We start from the raw sequence: 17,680 nt of genomic DNA, 5'->3' as shown, positions 1-17,680 counted from the left end.
ATTTTTTGGAAGCTGAACGTCCGATGCGACTGCCGGCTATTGTTGCACCCTCACCAATCAAAAGCTGCGCTTCTGTGCAGCTAAGAAAAAAGATTAATTTTAATTTTTATCGTCCACATTTATTCATTTTATAGTACAGTACATTGTACAATATTGCTATCATTTTATGGATTCAAGGTCTCGTTAATAGTAAAATTTATGTTCCATTACTGTTTTAAGGGTCTGGAACGGATTATTCCATTTTGCATTGCTTTCTATGGGAAAGCGCGCCTTGGTTTTGGAACGCTTTGGTTTTGGAACGGACTTCCAGAATGGATTAAGTTTGAGAACCAAGGTACCACTGTACAGTGTTGCCTCACTAGACGAATTTAATTCGTTCTACGGGTCTTTTATAACGAAAAATTTGCCTAGCGAGTCCCATAGGAATGCATTGAAATTTTTTTGAAAATTTTTTTGCCCATAGGAACGCATTAATTTAATTTCAATGCATTCCTATGGGAAACCGCGATTCGCTAGACGAATTTTTCATAAAATGAATTTGTCTAGCGAGGCAACCTCCGCTAGAAAAAACCTTTCGTTAAGCAGAAATTTCATTAAGCAGGGCATTCGTTAAGTGAGGCACCACTGTACAGTGAAATGCAGGTCCATGCCACTGTGTGTGTTTTTTAATTTATTCCCCCCCCCCCGAATGTATTCCAGGCAAGTCCTGAGAGACCACAGCTGCCTACAGACCCTCTTGCAGCACCTCAAGTCCCACAGCCTGACCATCGTCAGCAACGCCTGCGGCACCCTCTGGAACCTCTCGGCACGCAGCCCCAAAGACCAGGAGCTCCTGTGGGACCTGGGGGCCGTCAGCATGCTCCGCAACCTGGTGCACTCCAAGCACAAGATGATCGCCATGGGCAGCGCGGCGGCCTTGCGGAACCTCCTGGCCAACCGACCCCCGAAATACAAAGACGCCATGGTCATCTCGCCGGGGTCCTGCATGCCGTCGCTGTACATGAGGAAGCAGAAGGCGCTGGAGGCCGAGCTGGACACAAAGCACCTGGCCGAGGCCTTTGACAGCCTGGAGAAGCAGACTTTGAAGACGCAGAGCGCCAAAAAGCCCATGCGGCACATGGAGAGCTTGGTGAAAGACTACGCCTCCGATTCGGGGTGCTTTGACGACGACGAGGGCCCCAATGCCTCCGAGACGGGGAACGCCTCTGTCCTCTCCATGTTCCTGAACTCCTCCTTCCTCCAAGGGCAGGCATTACCGAGAGCCGGCGCCCCACGGAGGTGCCCCGAGCCGGAGAAGGACGGGAGCCGGCAGGCGGAAGCCGCCCAGGTCGCCCCTTCGCTACTTCGCCCGGACGAGGACGTCTCCGCGGCAGCTGAGAAGCTGGCCAACAAAATCTCTACCGCCGTGGCCAAGATCGACAAGCTGGTGGAGGACATCTCCGTCCTGCACACGTCGTCGGACGACAGCTTCAGCCTCAGCTCCGAGGACCACTGCTTGGATTGGCAGCTGGGGCTGGAGGAGGTGCACGAGGCCCGCGCCCAGTCGTGCTCACCCTGCCGGCTGTCGGACGCCAGCGGCTTTGCCAAGCGGGAAGGCCTGTGCCGCGCCCACACCCTCCTGCGGCTGAAGACGGCCTACACCAGCCTCTCCAACGACAGCCTCAACAGCGGGAGTACCAGCGACGGCTATTGCACCAAGGAGCACATGAAGCCATGCACCGGGACGACCTTCTTGGACTTCAAAGACGAGCTGCATCGCTACCAGAAGCGGCCCAGCCGCTTGGACCTGAAGAACATCTTGAGCAACAGGCCAGAGAAGGCGGAGGGGCTGGGAAAGAAACGTCAAGGGGCAGGAGAGGCGGCAGAGAAGCCAGAAAACCTCGGAAAGTTCCAGAAAGCAGCTGATGCCGGGGTTGCCGAGACGGAGCCAGAACCCCAGAAGAAAGTTCCGAGCAATGAGCTAAACGCAGACCCCAAAGTCCAGACGATTAAGCTCTCGCCATCCTACCAGCATGTCCCCCTGGTGGAGAGCATTGGGAAGGGAAGCTCAGCGCCCGAAACGTCAGGGCTGCAGGGAGCCGGTCCATTCTACCCCAGCTTGTCGCTGAAGTCGATAGAAAACCTGAGCAAGATTCCCGAGAAGATGCCCGCTCGGCCCCCGGCCCCTGCGGGGCAAGAGCAGCTGCAAAAGTACTCCGTGGAAGACACACCAATCTGCTTCTCCCGCTGCAGCTCGCTCTCTTCGCTTTCCTCGGCCGACAACGCCCTGGACGGGCAGAGCCACAGCGAGAACGAGACGGACAGTGACTCCTCATTGGAGATCATCGAGGTGGAAGAGTTCGCCGAGATGGAGGAGTTGCGGAAGCGAGGGCAAGCGAGGCTGGAAGCGGAGCCTGTCCCGGCCGCCTCACAGCCCATCGCCATCCCTTTCTCCAAGAAGGAGAAGATCTTCCTCCGCGGAGCTTCGCCCTGCCGGCCGGAAGACTTGACGCCGTCGAGTTCCTCAGAGAACTACATACAGGAGACGCCGCTGGTGATGAGCCGCTGCAGCTCGGTCAGCTCGCTGGGGAGCTTCGAGAGCCCGTCCATCGCCAGCTCTATCCAAAGCGAGCCCTGTAGCGGGATGATCAGCGGCACCATCAGTCCCAGCGAGCTTCCCGATAGTCCCGGCCAGACCATGCCCCCCAGCCGCAGCAAAACACCCCTGTTCGAGCTCAGCGGTCAGCCGGAGAAGGAGACGAGCCAGTTCAACATCCAGTGGGAGAACAACGTCAAGAAGTTCATGGAGATCACGGATTTCAAGGAGCGGTTCCAGGTGCCCCAAGACCTGGACTCCATGGTCTACTTCACCGTGGAGAAGCCCAACGAGAACTTCTCCTGTGCCTCCAGCTTGAGCGCTCTTCCTCTCCACGAGCACTACGTCCAGAAGGACGTGGAGTTGAAGCTGATGCCACCTTTTCCCGAGAGGAGCAGCGGCCTGGGCTTCGCGGCGCATGAGGAAGAGAGGCCCAACGAGAGCCAGAGGAAGCCAGAGCGCCTCGAGCTGACCTCCGACGAAGACATTGAGATCCTGAAGGAATGCATCAATTCGGCCATGCCATCCCGCTTCCGGAAAGTGCGGACGTCTCTCGTCTCTGGGTTTCCGGGCCAGGTTCTGAACCCTCAAACCAAGAAGCCAGTGCACGTCCCGGTTTATATGCTGGTACCTGCCAGTTCTCACCTGGGTCTCCCCAAGCACAGACGTACAGCGGCCACGAGGCCCAGCAAAGACTACGTCGGCGATGAAGAATCCTTCACCGATTCAGCGGAAGGGACTCCGGTCAACTTCTCCAGTGCGACTTCCCTGAGCGATGAGACGCTCCAGTACCCGATGAAGGAGGCGGCGGACTTGAGGCGATGTTCCGGGAAGAGGAGGGAAGCTCTGGGCCCATGTGGATTAGGCCTCAAGATGGAGGTGGCCCAGGGTGAGGCGGGAGGCTTCCGGGCCGGAAGGATAACCTCCAGCCATTCCACGCCAACCAGGGTGGCATCTGCGTACAAGCACAACACAGGTTCGAGCCACACCAGCCCGCTTCGCACAGGCCGGGCCCAGTCGGCAGAGTCCAAGCGAGGACATGTCCCCCTCAGAAACCTGGAGCTGACGCTCGTGAGGCAGGGCAGCCTGAGGGCCAGCTCGGAAGGCAGCCGTTCCAGGAAATACGCTCCTCGGGAGAACGGCAGCAGTGACATGGTCTTCCAGTCACTGTGCCACACTACGCCGACCGAAGAGGCAGTCTATTGCTTCTACGAGAATGACTCGGACGACTTGGCGGAGCTCAGGGCGAGGCGTTCGCCCAGGAGGAAGGCCACCGCACCCGGCAAAGGCCAAAGGAAGGAAGCTTGGGTGAAGAAAGAGGCTGAGTTTGCTTCCAGGCAGCCGCCACTGAAAACCAAGATGGCAGCCAAGCTGCGCAGCAACCTCATTGCGGATGAGACACCACCATGCTATTCCCTCAGCTCCTCCCTGAGTTCCCTGAGCGACATGGAGCTGTGCCACGCAGAAGGGAGGGGGCAGCTGTACGGCCGAGCCAAGCTGGCCTTGAGCCGGCGGCAGGAGATGCGGGCAGCGCTGTCCAAGCGGAGGGGCAGCTCAGGGAGCTCCCTCAGTTGCGACTCAGATGACAACCTGCTGCCCAAGGGGGTTGGGTCGGCCGCGCCCAAGAGGAGGAGGCACTCCGGGAAAAGGAAGCAGGGCGAGAAAGAGAGGAAGGGGCGGAAGGCCCATGAGCGGAAACCAGAGGCCGCGCCGGACGAAGCCGCCTCCGAAAGAGGCTCAGACCTGGACAGTGTCGACTGGAAGGCAATCCAGGAAGGGGCCAACTCCATTGTCACCTGGCTGCACCAGGCGGCCTCCTCCTTTGCCCGTGACCCGTCCTCGGAATCGGACTCCATCCTCTCGTTCATGTCCGGCCTCTCGTCGGGATCCACGTTGCAGCTGTCTCTGGAGAGGAAGGAGAAGAAGGCGGGCAAGAAGGTCCCCGGCCGTCACGCGGAGAAGAAAGACCTTCCAAGGGCGTTCCAGGATGGCAAGAAAGTGGTCGCCACAGGAGGTGCCAGGGCCCAGAACAGCCGGGCGGAGAAAAACGTTCAGCAGAAGCCGCTCACCAACTTGCCGGTGGTCTTCCGAGGTCGGACGGTGATCTACATGCCAAAGGTGGCGAAGGACTCACAGGCACAGAGCCCGAGAGCCGCCCCCAAGAAGGCAGGACCCCCAGCGAAGCAGGAAGCACCTGTGAAGAACCTCAGCCTGAACCAGCAGAGATCGCGGAGCCTCCACAGGCCGGGGAAGATCTCGGAGATGGTGGACCTCACCTTGCCAAAACGGAGCGCAACTCCGCCGGCCCGGATGACAAAAGCCCCTTCCTCGGGGTCCTCCCGGACGTCCACGCCGTCTCAGCCCAACCAGAAGAAGCTGATGTCCCCTTCGCAGCCGCCCGGCCGGCAGATACCATCTCGGGAAGCTGGGAAGGCAAATGGGAACGCCACATCTCCCGGCCAGAACCCCAAGCCCGTGCAGAAGTCTCCCGTGCTTAAGCAACACAAGACCCAGAAGTCTCCCGTACGCATCCCCTTCATGCAGAAGCCTGTGAAGAAAACGCTGCCGGCCAGGAGCGCCATGCCTACGTTAGAGGAGCAGGTGGGGAGAGGCAGAGGGACAAGGCCCCAGACCGGCGGGAAGGCTGCCCTGCAAGGCAGCCACCTCAATCTGGTGCGCATGTCCTCGGCAAGGTCTGCCGCCAGCGAGTCAGACCGCTCCGGCTTCCTGAGGCAGCTGACATTCATCAAGGAGTCATCCGGCCTGCTCATGAGGCACCGGGCCGAGCTTTCGTCACCGCAGCCAAACTCGAGGCTCTCCCCGGCCGCTTCACCTCGGAGAGGCCGCTCTGGCCTGCCGCCCGTCTTCCTCTGCTCCTCCCGGTGCGACGAGCTCAAGGCAGACAAGCCTGTGGGGCTGATGCAGCGTCCCGTCGTCCCGCGGGTGCCTCTGTCGAGCCACGGGGTCCCCACGGGCATGAGGCCTCCGAGGCGGACCAGCTCGGAAAGCCCCTGCAGGCTCCCGGTCAAAACAGGCAACGTCCCGCCGGAGCCTTTCAAACGGTACTCGTCGTCCCCTCAGATCAACGTCGTCAAGAGGACAGGCAGCCCAGCCACTCCTGGTTGCCAAGAGCCCACGAAGAAGAAGAACACCGAAGAGGGGCCCAAACTACCTGTGGTGCCGCCTCTGGGAGCTCCGGAGAAGCAGGCCGAAGAGGCACAGCAGGCGATGGTGAGGGGGACTTGGAAGCGCATCCGAGACGAGGACATTGCCCACATCCTGAAGACCACCCTCCCTCCCTCGGCCCTGCCGCTGGTCAGCACCTTGGAGGAAGAAGAGGCCCCCCAGGCCCAGAGGAAGACCAGCGACGCCGTCGTGCAGACGGAAGACTTCTCCACCGCCAAAACCAACTCCAGCACCTCTCCGACGATGGAGACCAAGCCTCCACTTGCGTTCTCCTCGGAAGCGGGAGAGGCGGTCGGTCCCAATCCAGGCAAGGCCCCCGCGGCGGTGCCCATCTCCTTCCTGCACGAAGCGCCCGTCAGCTCCCTCGGGAACTTCCCCCCCAGCAGGCACAGCTCCCCGAGCCGGGCTGCCCGCGTGACCCCTTTCAACTACACGCCTAGCCCCATGGCGGAGCCGGCGGACAACGACAAACAGATCCAAAAAGTGCAGGTCTGAGAAGCCACCGGCCGCGGCCGCCGCACCTCTGTATGAACACAGGAAACTTGTGTCCGTTCGCTTTTCTTTCGTTCTTTTTTTTCTATATATAAAAAAGGAAGACTTTGTCACCGCCTGCTAGCTTCCCATCTTGCTTCTTAGCAAAGCAAGGAGGGATCGGGGAGTGTTTGTTTCCATATTAACACAGGACTGGTGGAACTGTTTCTTGGGACGCAGATGATTGCTGGGGAGAGATTCCTTTCATGCCCACCGAATCCTTCCTCTCTTTCAAAACGTCTTCTCGGACTTCTTACGCACCAACAGATGCCCAAAGCCACACAAAGCCCACCTCATACTTCGGGGTCAACGTGGCCGTCAGCAGTGGTGCTACGAGATGGATTGGGGCACAACCACCCAATCTGTGGGGACGAGGGCGAGCATTTCTTCCCCGCCATCGGGCTGAGAAACAGAGGGGTTCTTTGCCACGTTCGGAATTAAACATGGCGTCCTCCCGCAGGAAAACAACCCTTCCTGCTTGGATTATGAGACCGAGTTCATCTTTCGGAAGAGTATCTCACCGTTCCCTCATGCCCACCCCTTGCTGAATTCGTATTCCCGGCCTCGTACAGACACGCTCCGTTTTGAACACAGCTCTTTCCCCCACTTCCGGTCGCCCTTCGCAAGCGACGTTGTCAAGACTCCTCCTTTCGCTAGTGACTTTTTATTTTTTGGTGGACGGAAAACATCGCCAGGCGGATTATAGTCCTTCTTTGCCCCCACCTCTTCGTTCCACGGTTCCACCAAGCCACCTGGGGGTGTGGGGGTCTCCTGTCCTCCTTTGCTTTCCTGGAAACCACAGGCACAAACTTAAGAATCAGATGGGGGGGCATATAAATAATAAAATTATTATTATTATTATTATTATTATTATTATTGGCCAGGGGTGCTACCTGGACCACATCTCCCATCACCCCTGATAGCCAGGGAGTCAGGGGTGATGGGAGCTGGACTCCAGCAACATCTGCCGAATCACAGACCTACAGCGTTGGAAAGGGACCCAAAGAGTCATCTAGCCTAACCCGCGTGCAATGCAAGAATCGCCGCTCCCCCTGCTGTGCGGGACAACCGTCACGAGTGAACTCGCCCTGAATGGGACAGGACAAATCCTATGGTGGAGGACATACTGGGCGGCGTCAGGGGGGGGGGACACAAAGCGAAGGGGGTTAGGGGAAAGAAAGAGCCTTAACCTCAACTCTCGGTTGCATGTATTATGCTGCGATCTGGCGCACCTGCTTACCTGGAGGTGAGCATCCATTGGACTCAGTGGGGCTTGCGTCCGAGTCGCCCTGTCTAGGACTCCACTTTTAGTCTCCTGTGTTATGGGCACTAATACCGATTGAATTAAAAACATAAAAAGAGTTTCTGCTGGTTTGTTTGGGGGTGGGAGTGGGGAGACGTTTAAGGAAGGGGAGGGGGGAGGATAAGGGGGGTGGGTGAGGAATTTTTACGTGGTAGACTGAAGGGTGGTTGGGGTGGAAATAAGCCCCAAGGTCCAAAAGTGCCCCCCTCTAGTTCTCCCTACCTGCCTCCCCTGGCTACATCTCCTCACCAGCCACGCCCCTTTCCTCAGGCCACGCCCTTTCATCCAGGCCACTCCCACTTCCTCCAAGCCTCGCCCCTTGCCAGCCCTGCGTGTGCTTTGGCTGCAAAAGTTCCCTGGTTCAATCCTTGGTATCTCCAGGTAGGGAGAGAGCGAAACCCCAGCTGCTGCCTGCCAGTGTGTGTAACACTGAGCAAGATGGGGGGGGAGGGTGGCTTAGACATTTAATATGCCTTTACACAGAACCTTGCTTCGTTTCTAAGGAAAGGGCAACAACTCAGCATCATAGGGCTGTGTGGAGTTTGAGGGGAACCTGAAGGTCATCCAGTCCAACCCCTTGCAAGGCAGGAATCTCAGCCAAAGCACCCAGGACAAGGTGGCCACCCAAAAGCCTCCGAGGAAGGAGAGTCCGCCACCTTCCACCCCACGGTCGGACAGCTCTGAATGCCAGAAAATCCCTCCTGATCTTGAGTCGGAATCTCCTTTCTCGCAACTTGAAGCCATGGGTTCGAGTCCTGCCCTCCGGAGCAGGAGAAAAACCAAGCTTGCTCCCTCTTCCGTGTGACACCCCTTGAGATACTGGAAGGTGGCTCTCATATCTCCTCTTTCCCAGGGTAAACATACCCAGCTCCTTCAACCGTTCCTCATCAGGCTCTGTTTCCGGACCCTCAATAGCAGAGGCAATGCCTTCCAAGCACAGGACCCAGTTTCAACCCTAACCCCCTAACACCAGAGAGCCGCTGCTGCCAGTCAGTGTAGACAATAGTAACGTCACCCGGCGAGATCCATGTCCGCCTGGGGAGATTTGAACCCTGATCTCCCAAGTCCTAGTCCGACACTCTAACCATTTGGAAAATAATGGGAGGAGAATCCTGTTAGCTGTTCGGCAGTCCGCCCTAGCCAGCATGACCAATGGTTAGGGTAAGGTTACCAGATGTCCCCGTTTCCTGGGGACAGACCCCGGATTTACAAATCAAAACCCTATCATTCCTACTGAAGTTGAAAAGTGTCCCCCACATTCATTGGGGGAAAAAAAATCTGGTAACCTTAGGTTAGGGAGGATAGAAATCAGACTCCGAAATGCTGGAGAGGGGAAAGCGGACTCCCACAGATAACAGAATTTACTATACCTGGGGGGTTGGGGTGGGCAGTGGAAAGGCAAACCTAACAAAAGGCCTTTCCCCCTCCCCAGACATTAGTTCCCATGGGAACACATTGCCCTCACTTCTTGGTTTGCTTTTTACATAACAAAGGCAGATTTGTTTGCAAGGTTTGAGACCCCAGGTTTGTAAAAGGAAGCCCCTCCTGGGACACCAGATTCCCAGCCTGTAAGAATTCCCAATAGGGAAGGGGACCTTAAGAGGTCATCCAGCTCACCCCCATAATTTGCAGCAGGGTGGATTTGATTTAAATCAAATCGATTTAAATCACGATTTGAATCCCTAGTCAGTAAGACTTGATTTAAATCATTTTTATTTATTTTTTACAGAAAGACTCATTCCTCCTGGTATAATCTTAATATTTACAACCAGATGAAGTTTTCGGTTTTGGGAATAATAACTTTTCAGAGTAGTTTTGCGCTGGTGTGCTTTCAAATTGCTAGGTTGGCAGGAGCTGGGACAGAGCAACGGGAGCTCACCCCGCCGCGGGGATTCGAACCGCTGACCTTCTGATCGGCAAGCCCAAGAGAGGCTCGGTGGTTTAGACCACAGTGCCACCCACTTCCTAAGGTCTTGCTGCAGCCAGCATAGATAACCCCCCAAAGATTACCCCCCCCCAAAAAAACCGGGGCCCTGGCAACGCATGCGGTGCTACCCCAAGCTGAGTCTCAGAGGTTCCCCAGAGCTGCTTATTCTGTGGTTCCTGACTCCTACTGAGTGCAATGTGGTCCCGTTAAAGAGAAGGGTTGGCCAGACAAAAAACCCCACAATGCGGTAGTTCTGTTCCATCTCAAAAGACAAGGCTTCTGGAGAAAGGAGAAGCTTTGTGCCAAGGAAGCTACAAGAAGGGGGTCATAGAATCATAGAATCGTAGAGTTGAAAGAGACCACAAGGGCCATCCAGTCCAACCCCCTGCCGAGCAGGAAACACCATCAAAGCATTCTTGACATATGCCTGTCAAGCCTCTGCTTAAAGACCTCCAAAGAAGGAGACTCCACCACACTCCTTGGTAGCAAATTCCACTGCCGAACAGCTCTTACTGTCAGGAAGTTCTTATCAGTTGTTATTAAAACCACTACCAGCAGCACCCAAGACGATGCCAGCAAGGCTAATGCGTGGCCTCAAGGTGGAAGGTCCCTTTAACAAAGCAGGCGTCTCAAAAGAGCACAAGTTCTTACATACAAACTGAACATCATAAAAAAGAGCACAAATTCTGACATAAAAGGCAGTTTGCCAGCTATCGCTTCCCTGGGAGGGACCAGGCTTCGAATGGGCACCAGCCATTCACTCTCTGCCTAACTGTGAAGTTTCAGAAAAAAGTCAATTGCAAAAGTATATACGGTATACTGAAAGAGTAAATTCCACCATATTCAGCGAGACTTTACTTCTGCCCCATAAAAAAATGATTTATATGTTTATTTTTTGGCACTTTTCTCCTACGCCTTTATTGTGCAAACATGCACTTTTCTCAGAGCGGGTTCCAGTGTCAAAACCTCCCTGCTCCAAACCTCACTTCTTGTATCTTTCGAGCTGAAATGTGTGTTTGCTTCGGAGCAGGTGCTGATATTTACTTATTTTTATTCAACCGGATTTACGCACAGCTTAAGAAACAAACAAATCAAGCATCTTGCAATAAAACAGTATAAATGTTCGATTTTCAAAAAAGCAACAAAACCAGTAAATCTAGGGCTGTTTCCAACTAAGTTATTACTCAGAGCAGAACTGTTGTATTTAAGCTGAGCCAGACTCAAAGTAGACCCACGGAAATGAATGGACGTGTGCGGCTAACTGAGGCCCATTCATTTATTCTGTGAGTTGAATTAAATGCCGGATGCAATCCATTCAAATCATAAAAATATCAGATAAATAAACAGAGTTTGCTGCTGTTGTTTTGGGATTATTCCCCTCTCCTTCTAGTAATGCCCCAACACAGCCATTTTGACAAGGGTCACACAGCTCAGTGGTAGAGAAGCTGCTTGGCGTGCAGAATGAAATTGCCCCTATCCTGAAACCCTGGAAAGCCACTGTCGGCCAGAGGAGGGTGGATTAACGGCCTGACTCAACATAAGACAGCTTCATATTGAAATCAGCCTACCATTTATAACCTTGAGGACTAGAATCTTATTTTATTTTAAGGGGAAGGACATCAGGAAGAGCTGCTCGACTGTGGAACCATCTCCCCCGGGAAGTGGTGGGCTCTCCTTCCTTGGGAGGGTTTAAAGCAGAGGTTGGATGGCCATCTGTCATGGGTGATCTAGTTGAGATTCCTGCCTTGCAGGGGGGTTGGGCTAGATGACCCTCGGGTGTCCCTTCCAGCTCGACAATTTTGATTCCACGTAGAATGCAATTCGGTGGCTTTGCATCTGATCCGCGAGCAAAAAAAAAAAAAGGATCAATCCCCAGCGGGCCTCTCCAGGCAGGTCTAGGAGCCTCCCTGGGCTGTAAGCCCCAGAAAGATGCTGCCAGTTCGTGCAGGCAATACGGAGCTACAGATGGACCAGCGGCCGAACTCCTCCTAACGAGGCTTTGCGCTCTCCCTGGGCCTGAACAGAAAGGGTTAAAGGCAAGCGGCTCTGCCGCATTCCTGGGCAAAAGGGATCTTACCTGCCCGCCCGAGTTGGAGGAAGGAAACAGGCGGGGAGGAGGAAGAGGAAAGTGCGCTCCGGGTCGCCCTGCGCTTCGTTGGGGCTCCTGCGCCACAGAGCCGTCGCCGAGGAGCCCCCAGCTCGGCAGGTTAGTCTTGGGGGGGGGCAGCAGGGTGCGTACCCACCTCCCCACCCAAACCCGCCTCTCCAGAAAGCGTTTTTGCGCCCTGGGCGCACGCCTTTGGCGAGCTCAGGTAGCTGAACGGGGAGGGGACGCTGTTTGCGCCCCCCAACCCCGAAAGGATCTGGGAAAGAAGAGCCCCACCCCCGGGAATGCTTCTCAGGGCTCCGATCCTGGAGCTCGCCCCAGGCCCCGATCCACCACGCTACAGGTGGGCTCTTGCAAATTGTGTGTTTTGGTTTTTTTGAGGGGGTTCGTTCTGGTACCTCGGAGTGCGGTGACGCCTGGGAGGGCGTCCCCTACTCGGGACGACTTACTCCCGAGTAGCAGCCGAGCACAGTTTCCTGTCCTGACTTGCCTCCAACAAAGTTCCTACTCAAGAGTTAGACGCGCTGGGATGCCTAGAGAAGCGGGGGACCATGGCTTTCGCTGGGTTTACTCCGAGTAGGGCTTACATGGAAGACAACCCTATCCGGCGGTGGAAAAGGTATCGGGTGTACTAGCAAAGGCGACTTCCTGGTTTCCTGCACGTGGCTCCTATTTTCGATTCCTCCCCTCCTTCTCAGCCCTCTCTCACTTGTTAAATTCGCAAATGTGTTTCTTCATCCCCCCCCCCCCCCGCCCTTGATAGCCGTGGATCTTTGCCTAAAGCGCCGAGCAGCGTTTTGTGGAGAGGCGAATGAGATCTTCCTTTCAATATAATCCCAGTGGCCTCATTTAAAGTCACCCGGCCGCCGTCAGCCTCACCTACCTGAGAGTCAGCGAGAAGCTGACTCCTGAGTAGGCTCATGAGTTGCACGAATTTCTTCATCTCTGTTGTTGTTTCAAGAGGAGACACACCTTGCCTCTCCCTCGCGCCCAAGCAAAAGCCCGAAGGCGATTCAGTTAAATGTATGGCTGCATAATAAAATCACCATGGCCTTAAAGAGAAACCTTGCTTCTCTCTTCACAAAAGGGACTAGAGACTTAACAGAGGTGTACAGTATAAAAAATACAACAAGGGGACGCATATAGTATATGCGTCCCCTTGTTGTATTTTTTATTGCAGGTATCCCCAAACTTCGGCCCTCCAGATGTTTGGGACTACAATTCCCATCATCCCTGACCACTGGTCCTCTTAGCTAGGGATCATGGGAGTTGTAGGCCAAAACATCTGGAGGGCCACAGTTTGGGGATGCCTGTTTTATTGCATTCCTGCCCTACTTTTAGCCTCCTGCAAGCAGCTCAGGGTGGCATATAATTGGTTACCCCCCCCCCTTGTTTAATATCTGAAAAACTCAGATATATATCACATTTTGCCATGTATAAGCAAATGTCCGGGATTTTGCAGCGATCGCCCGAACAAGCTTTCCGCTGCCACCTCTGACCGTCCGGATTTTCACTTCTATTTTAGGGTTTTGGCAACCCTAAAATCTTCTTTTCTTAATTTGGGGTTCAAAAAAAAATCGGGGTCATCTTATAGATGGGGAAAATACAGTAAGTTAATCACCAAAATAGCACCTTAAACATAGGTTATGGAATCTCTAGGCACCATTTCCCCCCCCCCCACTGAGATTTAGAAGGCAGGGTGGTGTAGTGGTTAGAGAGTCGGACCAGGACCTGGGAGATCAGGGTTTGAATCCCCGCTCCGTCATGAAGCTCACTGAATGAGCTTGGAGTCAGTCCAGAGATCTCCGCGTGCTCACAGTTGGACCCGCGCCAGCCGCAATATTCTCCTGGCTCCTTGGGAATTTCGAACACTGCCTACAACAACCCCGGGAGGTAGGTTAGGCTGAGAGAGGCAGCAAGTGGCTCCAAGCTTCATGGCCAAGTGAGGACTCGAATCCTGTTCTGCTTAGTAGTCGGCGCCTGAGACTCTAACCACTACACCACGCTGCCTTTTGATCTATGCAGGACTGACTCACTGCTGGGCCTTGCCTGAGATTCATAATTGGCCAGGATTATGAACTTGGGTTTTGTTTTATTTCTTTCAAACTTTGAGCTGTTTGATAATAGTTATTGCGCGAAAACCAGGCTTTGGGGACTTTGTGTTGACATTGTTTTGGATGAAATTGGATTATATTTGGGGGAAAACCCCAGATTACTATGACGCTGGGCTGGCAGAGAAAGACTAGCTCAGTCGGTAGAGCATGAGACTCTGAACCTCGGGGCTGTGGGTTCGAGTCCCACGTTGGGCACAAAAGATTCCTGCATTGCAGGGGGTTGGACTAGAGGACCCTCGGGGGTGCCTTCCAACTCTACAATTTCACGATGCTCTGAAATCTGTGGGAGGGGATTAGGCTATCAATGGCAACCATGATGGTGGGCCAGATCCAGCAGGCAGGCTCTTCACACGTTCCAATGGAGCCTCCAGGCCCAGAGGCAGTCTATCTGGAGTCCTGGTTTCTTAGGGCTATCCGGCCATTGTGAGAACAGGTTGCTGGGCTAGATGTTTTCCCACACACCCACTTTGGCCAGCATGGACACCTACCCTTCCAGACTTGAACTCAAGCCCCTCTTCAGCCTCTTACCCTTTGGGAGCAGCCGGTGTGGGTGTGGAGGTGCCAAGGCGAGGGAGATTGTGACCTGTCCTTTGCCATCCGGCACCAGGCCTAGCCAGCCAGGTTCTTCTGAGTCTACAACTCCTAGCGGTCCCAGGCAGCGTGGCAGTGGGGAGTTGTAGTTCAAATAGTAGTACAGTAGTAGTAGTAATAATAATAATAATAATTTATTATTTATACGCCCTGCCCATCTAGCTGGGTTTCCCCAGCCACTCTGGACGGCTTCCAACCGAATATTAAAAACAAAATACGGTACCTACGGGACCGCCTCTCCTGGTATGCCCCGCGGAGGACCTTAAGGTCCACAAATAATAATATTCTGGAGATCCCGAGTCATAAGATGGCTAGACTGGCCTCTACTAGAGCCAGGGCCTTTTCAGTACTGCCCCAACCTGGTGGAACGCTCTTTCCCAGGAGACCAGGGCCCTGCGGGATTTGTCATCTTTCCGCAGGGCCTGCAAGACAGAGCTGTTCCGCCTGGCCTTTGGGTTAGACTCAGCCTGACCCCTGTGTTTTTCTCCCTCATGGCTTGGATTTATGGCCTACTTGAAATGAGGCTGCACTTTAAATTTTAATACTGTATTTTAATCTGTATTTTAATTAATTGTTTTTATGTTTTATTGTGGTTCTGTTGGTGTCAGCCGCCCTGAGCCCGGTTTTTGACTGGGGAGGGTGGGGTATAAATAAAAATTTATTATTATTATTATTATTATTATTATTATTACAGTATTAAACATTAAAAGCTTCCCTAAACAGGGCTGCCTTCAGATGTCTCCTAAAAATCAGGTAGTTGTTTATTTCCTTGACATCTGATGGGAGGGTGTTCCACAGGGAGCGTGCCACCACCGAGAAGGCCCTCTGCCTGGTGCCCTGTAACTTCACTTCTTGCAGGGAGGGAACCGCCAGAAGGCCCTCGGAGCTGGACCTCAAAGCACCCGGAGAGCGGGTGGGTGGGGCCGATCCGGCAGCTAAGCGCTCCTTTTGAGCCCACTTGACACTCTTTCCTTCCATGTGTAATGAAAGTGGGGTTGAGCTAAATTAAATGGTCATCTGGGCAGGCAAAGGGGCAGAGGCCAAGAAATCCATTTTCTTGTTATGGTAGTACCTGTTCCTGCTGGCATCCATCTGCCTCGGGAGACAATGGAGGGGTGCTCCTTTTGGGGTGAAGTCAAACTGTGTCGGACAGTCGCAGCGCCTGCTGAAGCTGCAGAGGTCAATGCGGGAGAGACATGTTTTGTTGCAGCCGGGGCAGAGGAAGGTGTCTGGTTGTGCCGCTGCAAGATGCAGCTGGGCATTTTTTTCTCTCTGCAATTTCTCCTGGCAGTCATTCCTCCTCTAGCGACTGCAGTCGTCTGCAAGGGGATTCCTGCACGTCACGGTTGGCGTTGCCACCCTTCCTGTCGCAATTCCAGACATCTTTGCAATGCGGAGTTGGCGTGCCAAAGGGCCTGGTGCCTCTAGTTGGCAAGGATCAGGGCCGGATTCAAGTTTGATGAGGCCCTAAGCTACTGAAGGGTAATGGGGCCCTTTATATGTCCATCTGTCCTTTGTCAACAACAAATTGTCACTGTTTTTTGTGTTGAATAAGGGTTAAACCACTGAGCCTAGGGCTTGCTGATCAGAAGGTCGGCGGTTCGAATCCCTGTGACAGGGTGAGCTCCCGTTGCTTGGTCCCAGCTCCTGCCAACCTAGCAGTTTGAAAGCACGTCAAAATGCAAGTAGATAAATAGGAACCGCTACAGCGGGAAGGTAAACGGCATTTCCATGTGCTGCTCTGGTTTGCCAGAAGCGGCTTTGTCATGCTGGCCACATGACCTGGAAGCTGTACACCGGCTCCCTCAGCCAATAAAGCAAGATGAGCGCGACTGGACCTAATGGTCAGGGGTACCTTTACCTTTATCTAAATGCTATATGGTAATTGATGGACCTAATAGGTATCTAAATCCATTTTTGCACATAAAATATGTATTTTATCGAAGTAATTGTTGAACTGAAATACAATTAAGAAAAAGTATATTAATAGTGAAATACAATTAAGAAGAGACCCAGGTGGCGCTGTGGGTTAAACCACAGAGCCTAAGGCTTGCTGATCAGAAGGTCGGCGGTTCGAATCCCTGCAACGGGGTGAGCTCCCGTTGCTCGGTCCCAGCTCCTGCCCACCTAGCAGTTCGAAAGCACATTAAAGTGCAAGTAGATAAATAGGGACCGCTCCGGCGGGAAGGTAAACGGCGTTTCCGTGCGCTGCTCTGGTTCACCAGAAGCAGCTTTGTCATGCTGGCCACATGCCCTGGAAGCTGTCTGCAGACAAACGCCGGCTCCCTCGGCCTATAGAGCGCGATGAGCGCCGCAACCCCAGAGTCGGACACAACTGGACCTGATGGTCAGGGGCCCTTTACCTTTACAATTAATAAGAAGTATATTAATAGTGATATAATTATTAAGCTACAGGTAGGTAGCTGTGTTGGTCTGCCGTAGTCGAAACAAAATAAAAAAATTCATTCCAGTAGCACCTTAGAGACCAACTAAGTTTGTCATTGGTATGAGCTTTTGTGTGCAACTTAGTTGGTCTCTAAGGTGCTACTGGAAGGAATAATTATTAAGCTCTAACTTAAAATGATTTTTTATTCATAACGATAACAATGCAAACACACTGGCGTTTGGCAATAGTAAAATTTCCTTTAGAAACACAATTTACAAAGATTCATGTAATCTGGTCTCTAGAAACTTGCTAGAACATGAAATAATAATAGGTGTAAATATATGATGCAAACTACTAATAATTATAAATAGCAGAACGTAGGCACCCTATATATAGAAAGGAGCAAACCAGTGATATTTTAGGGAGCAGGCTAGCAGGCGGGGCCCATGACTTACATCATAGGAGCCTGCACAACACAAAACACGGTTGCTGTACGGTATGTAGGTTTTATTTTATTTGTTTTTTATCTTATCTTTTGGAAATGTACATCCAGGTGTTTTTTCCCTTTATTTTTTTTGTGGGGGCCCAAGAGAATGGGGCGCTAAGCTATAGCTTGTTTAGTAAATCCGGCACTAGAAGAGCTGGAAATAACATTGATAGATTTCAGATTTGGCAATCCATGGACACAAATGTTCACAGCCCTCTAGCGGCTATGGTAGCTCACTTACCAAAAGGCATGTATTTAGCATTAACCGTGGAAGTGTATACAGTCGTAACTTGGCTCCCGAACGCCTTGCGAAGTCGGAACCTTTGGCTCCCGAACACCGCAAACCCGGTTTGCGAACGTTCTTTTGGAAGCCGGCTTCCAATTGGCTGCAGGAGCTCACCCCGTCACGGGGATTTAAACCGCCGACCTTCTGATCGGCAAGCCCTAGGCTCTGTGGTTTAGACCACAGCGCC

The 17,680-nt window shown here is 53.3% G+C and overlaps 2 protein-coding genes and 1 non-coding gene across 3 annotated transcripts in view; all 3 read left to right on the top strand.

The window, feature by feature from the left end:
- Positions 1 to 7,117, top strand: part of APC2 (APC regulator of WNT signaling pathway 2) — a 59,485-nt gene extending 52,368 nt beyond the window's left edge. Inside the window, exon 15 of the mRNA XM_035121054.2 lies at positions 700 to 7,117. Coding sequence (XP_034976945.2) covers positions 700 to 6,256 — 5,557 coding nt within the window. The 3' untranslated portion in view covers positions 6,257 to 7,117. The remainder of the gene's footprint in view (positions 1 to 699) is intronic.
- Positions 7,118 to 11,587: 4,470 nt separating this feature from the next.
- The window catches only part of TJP3 (tight junction protein 3), a 52,179-nt gene continuing 46,086 nt past the window's right edge, over positions 11,588 to 17,680 (top strand). Inside the window, exon 1 of the mRNA XM_035118116.2 lies at positions 11,588 to 11,728. The gene's annotated coding sequence lies outside the window, so the exon portion shown is untranslated. The remainder of the gene's footprint in view (positions 11,729 to 17,680) is intronic.
- TRNAQ-CUG (transfer RNA glutamine (anticodon CUG)) lies at positions 13,856 to 13,938 on the top strand. The gene has a single exon. It is a non-coding gene; the product is annotated as a tRNA-Gln (tRNA).

The sequence above is a fragment of the Zootoca vivipara genome, chromosome 6 (assembly GCF_963506605.1).
Source record: "Zootoca vivipara chromosome 6, rZooViv1.1, whole genome shotgun sequence".
NCBI classification, from domain to species: Eukaryota; Metazoa; Chordata; class Lepidosauria; order Squamata; family Lacertidae; genus Zootoca; species Zootoca vivipara.
This window is presented reverse-complemented; position numbering and strand designations above follow the sequence as displayed.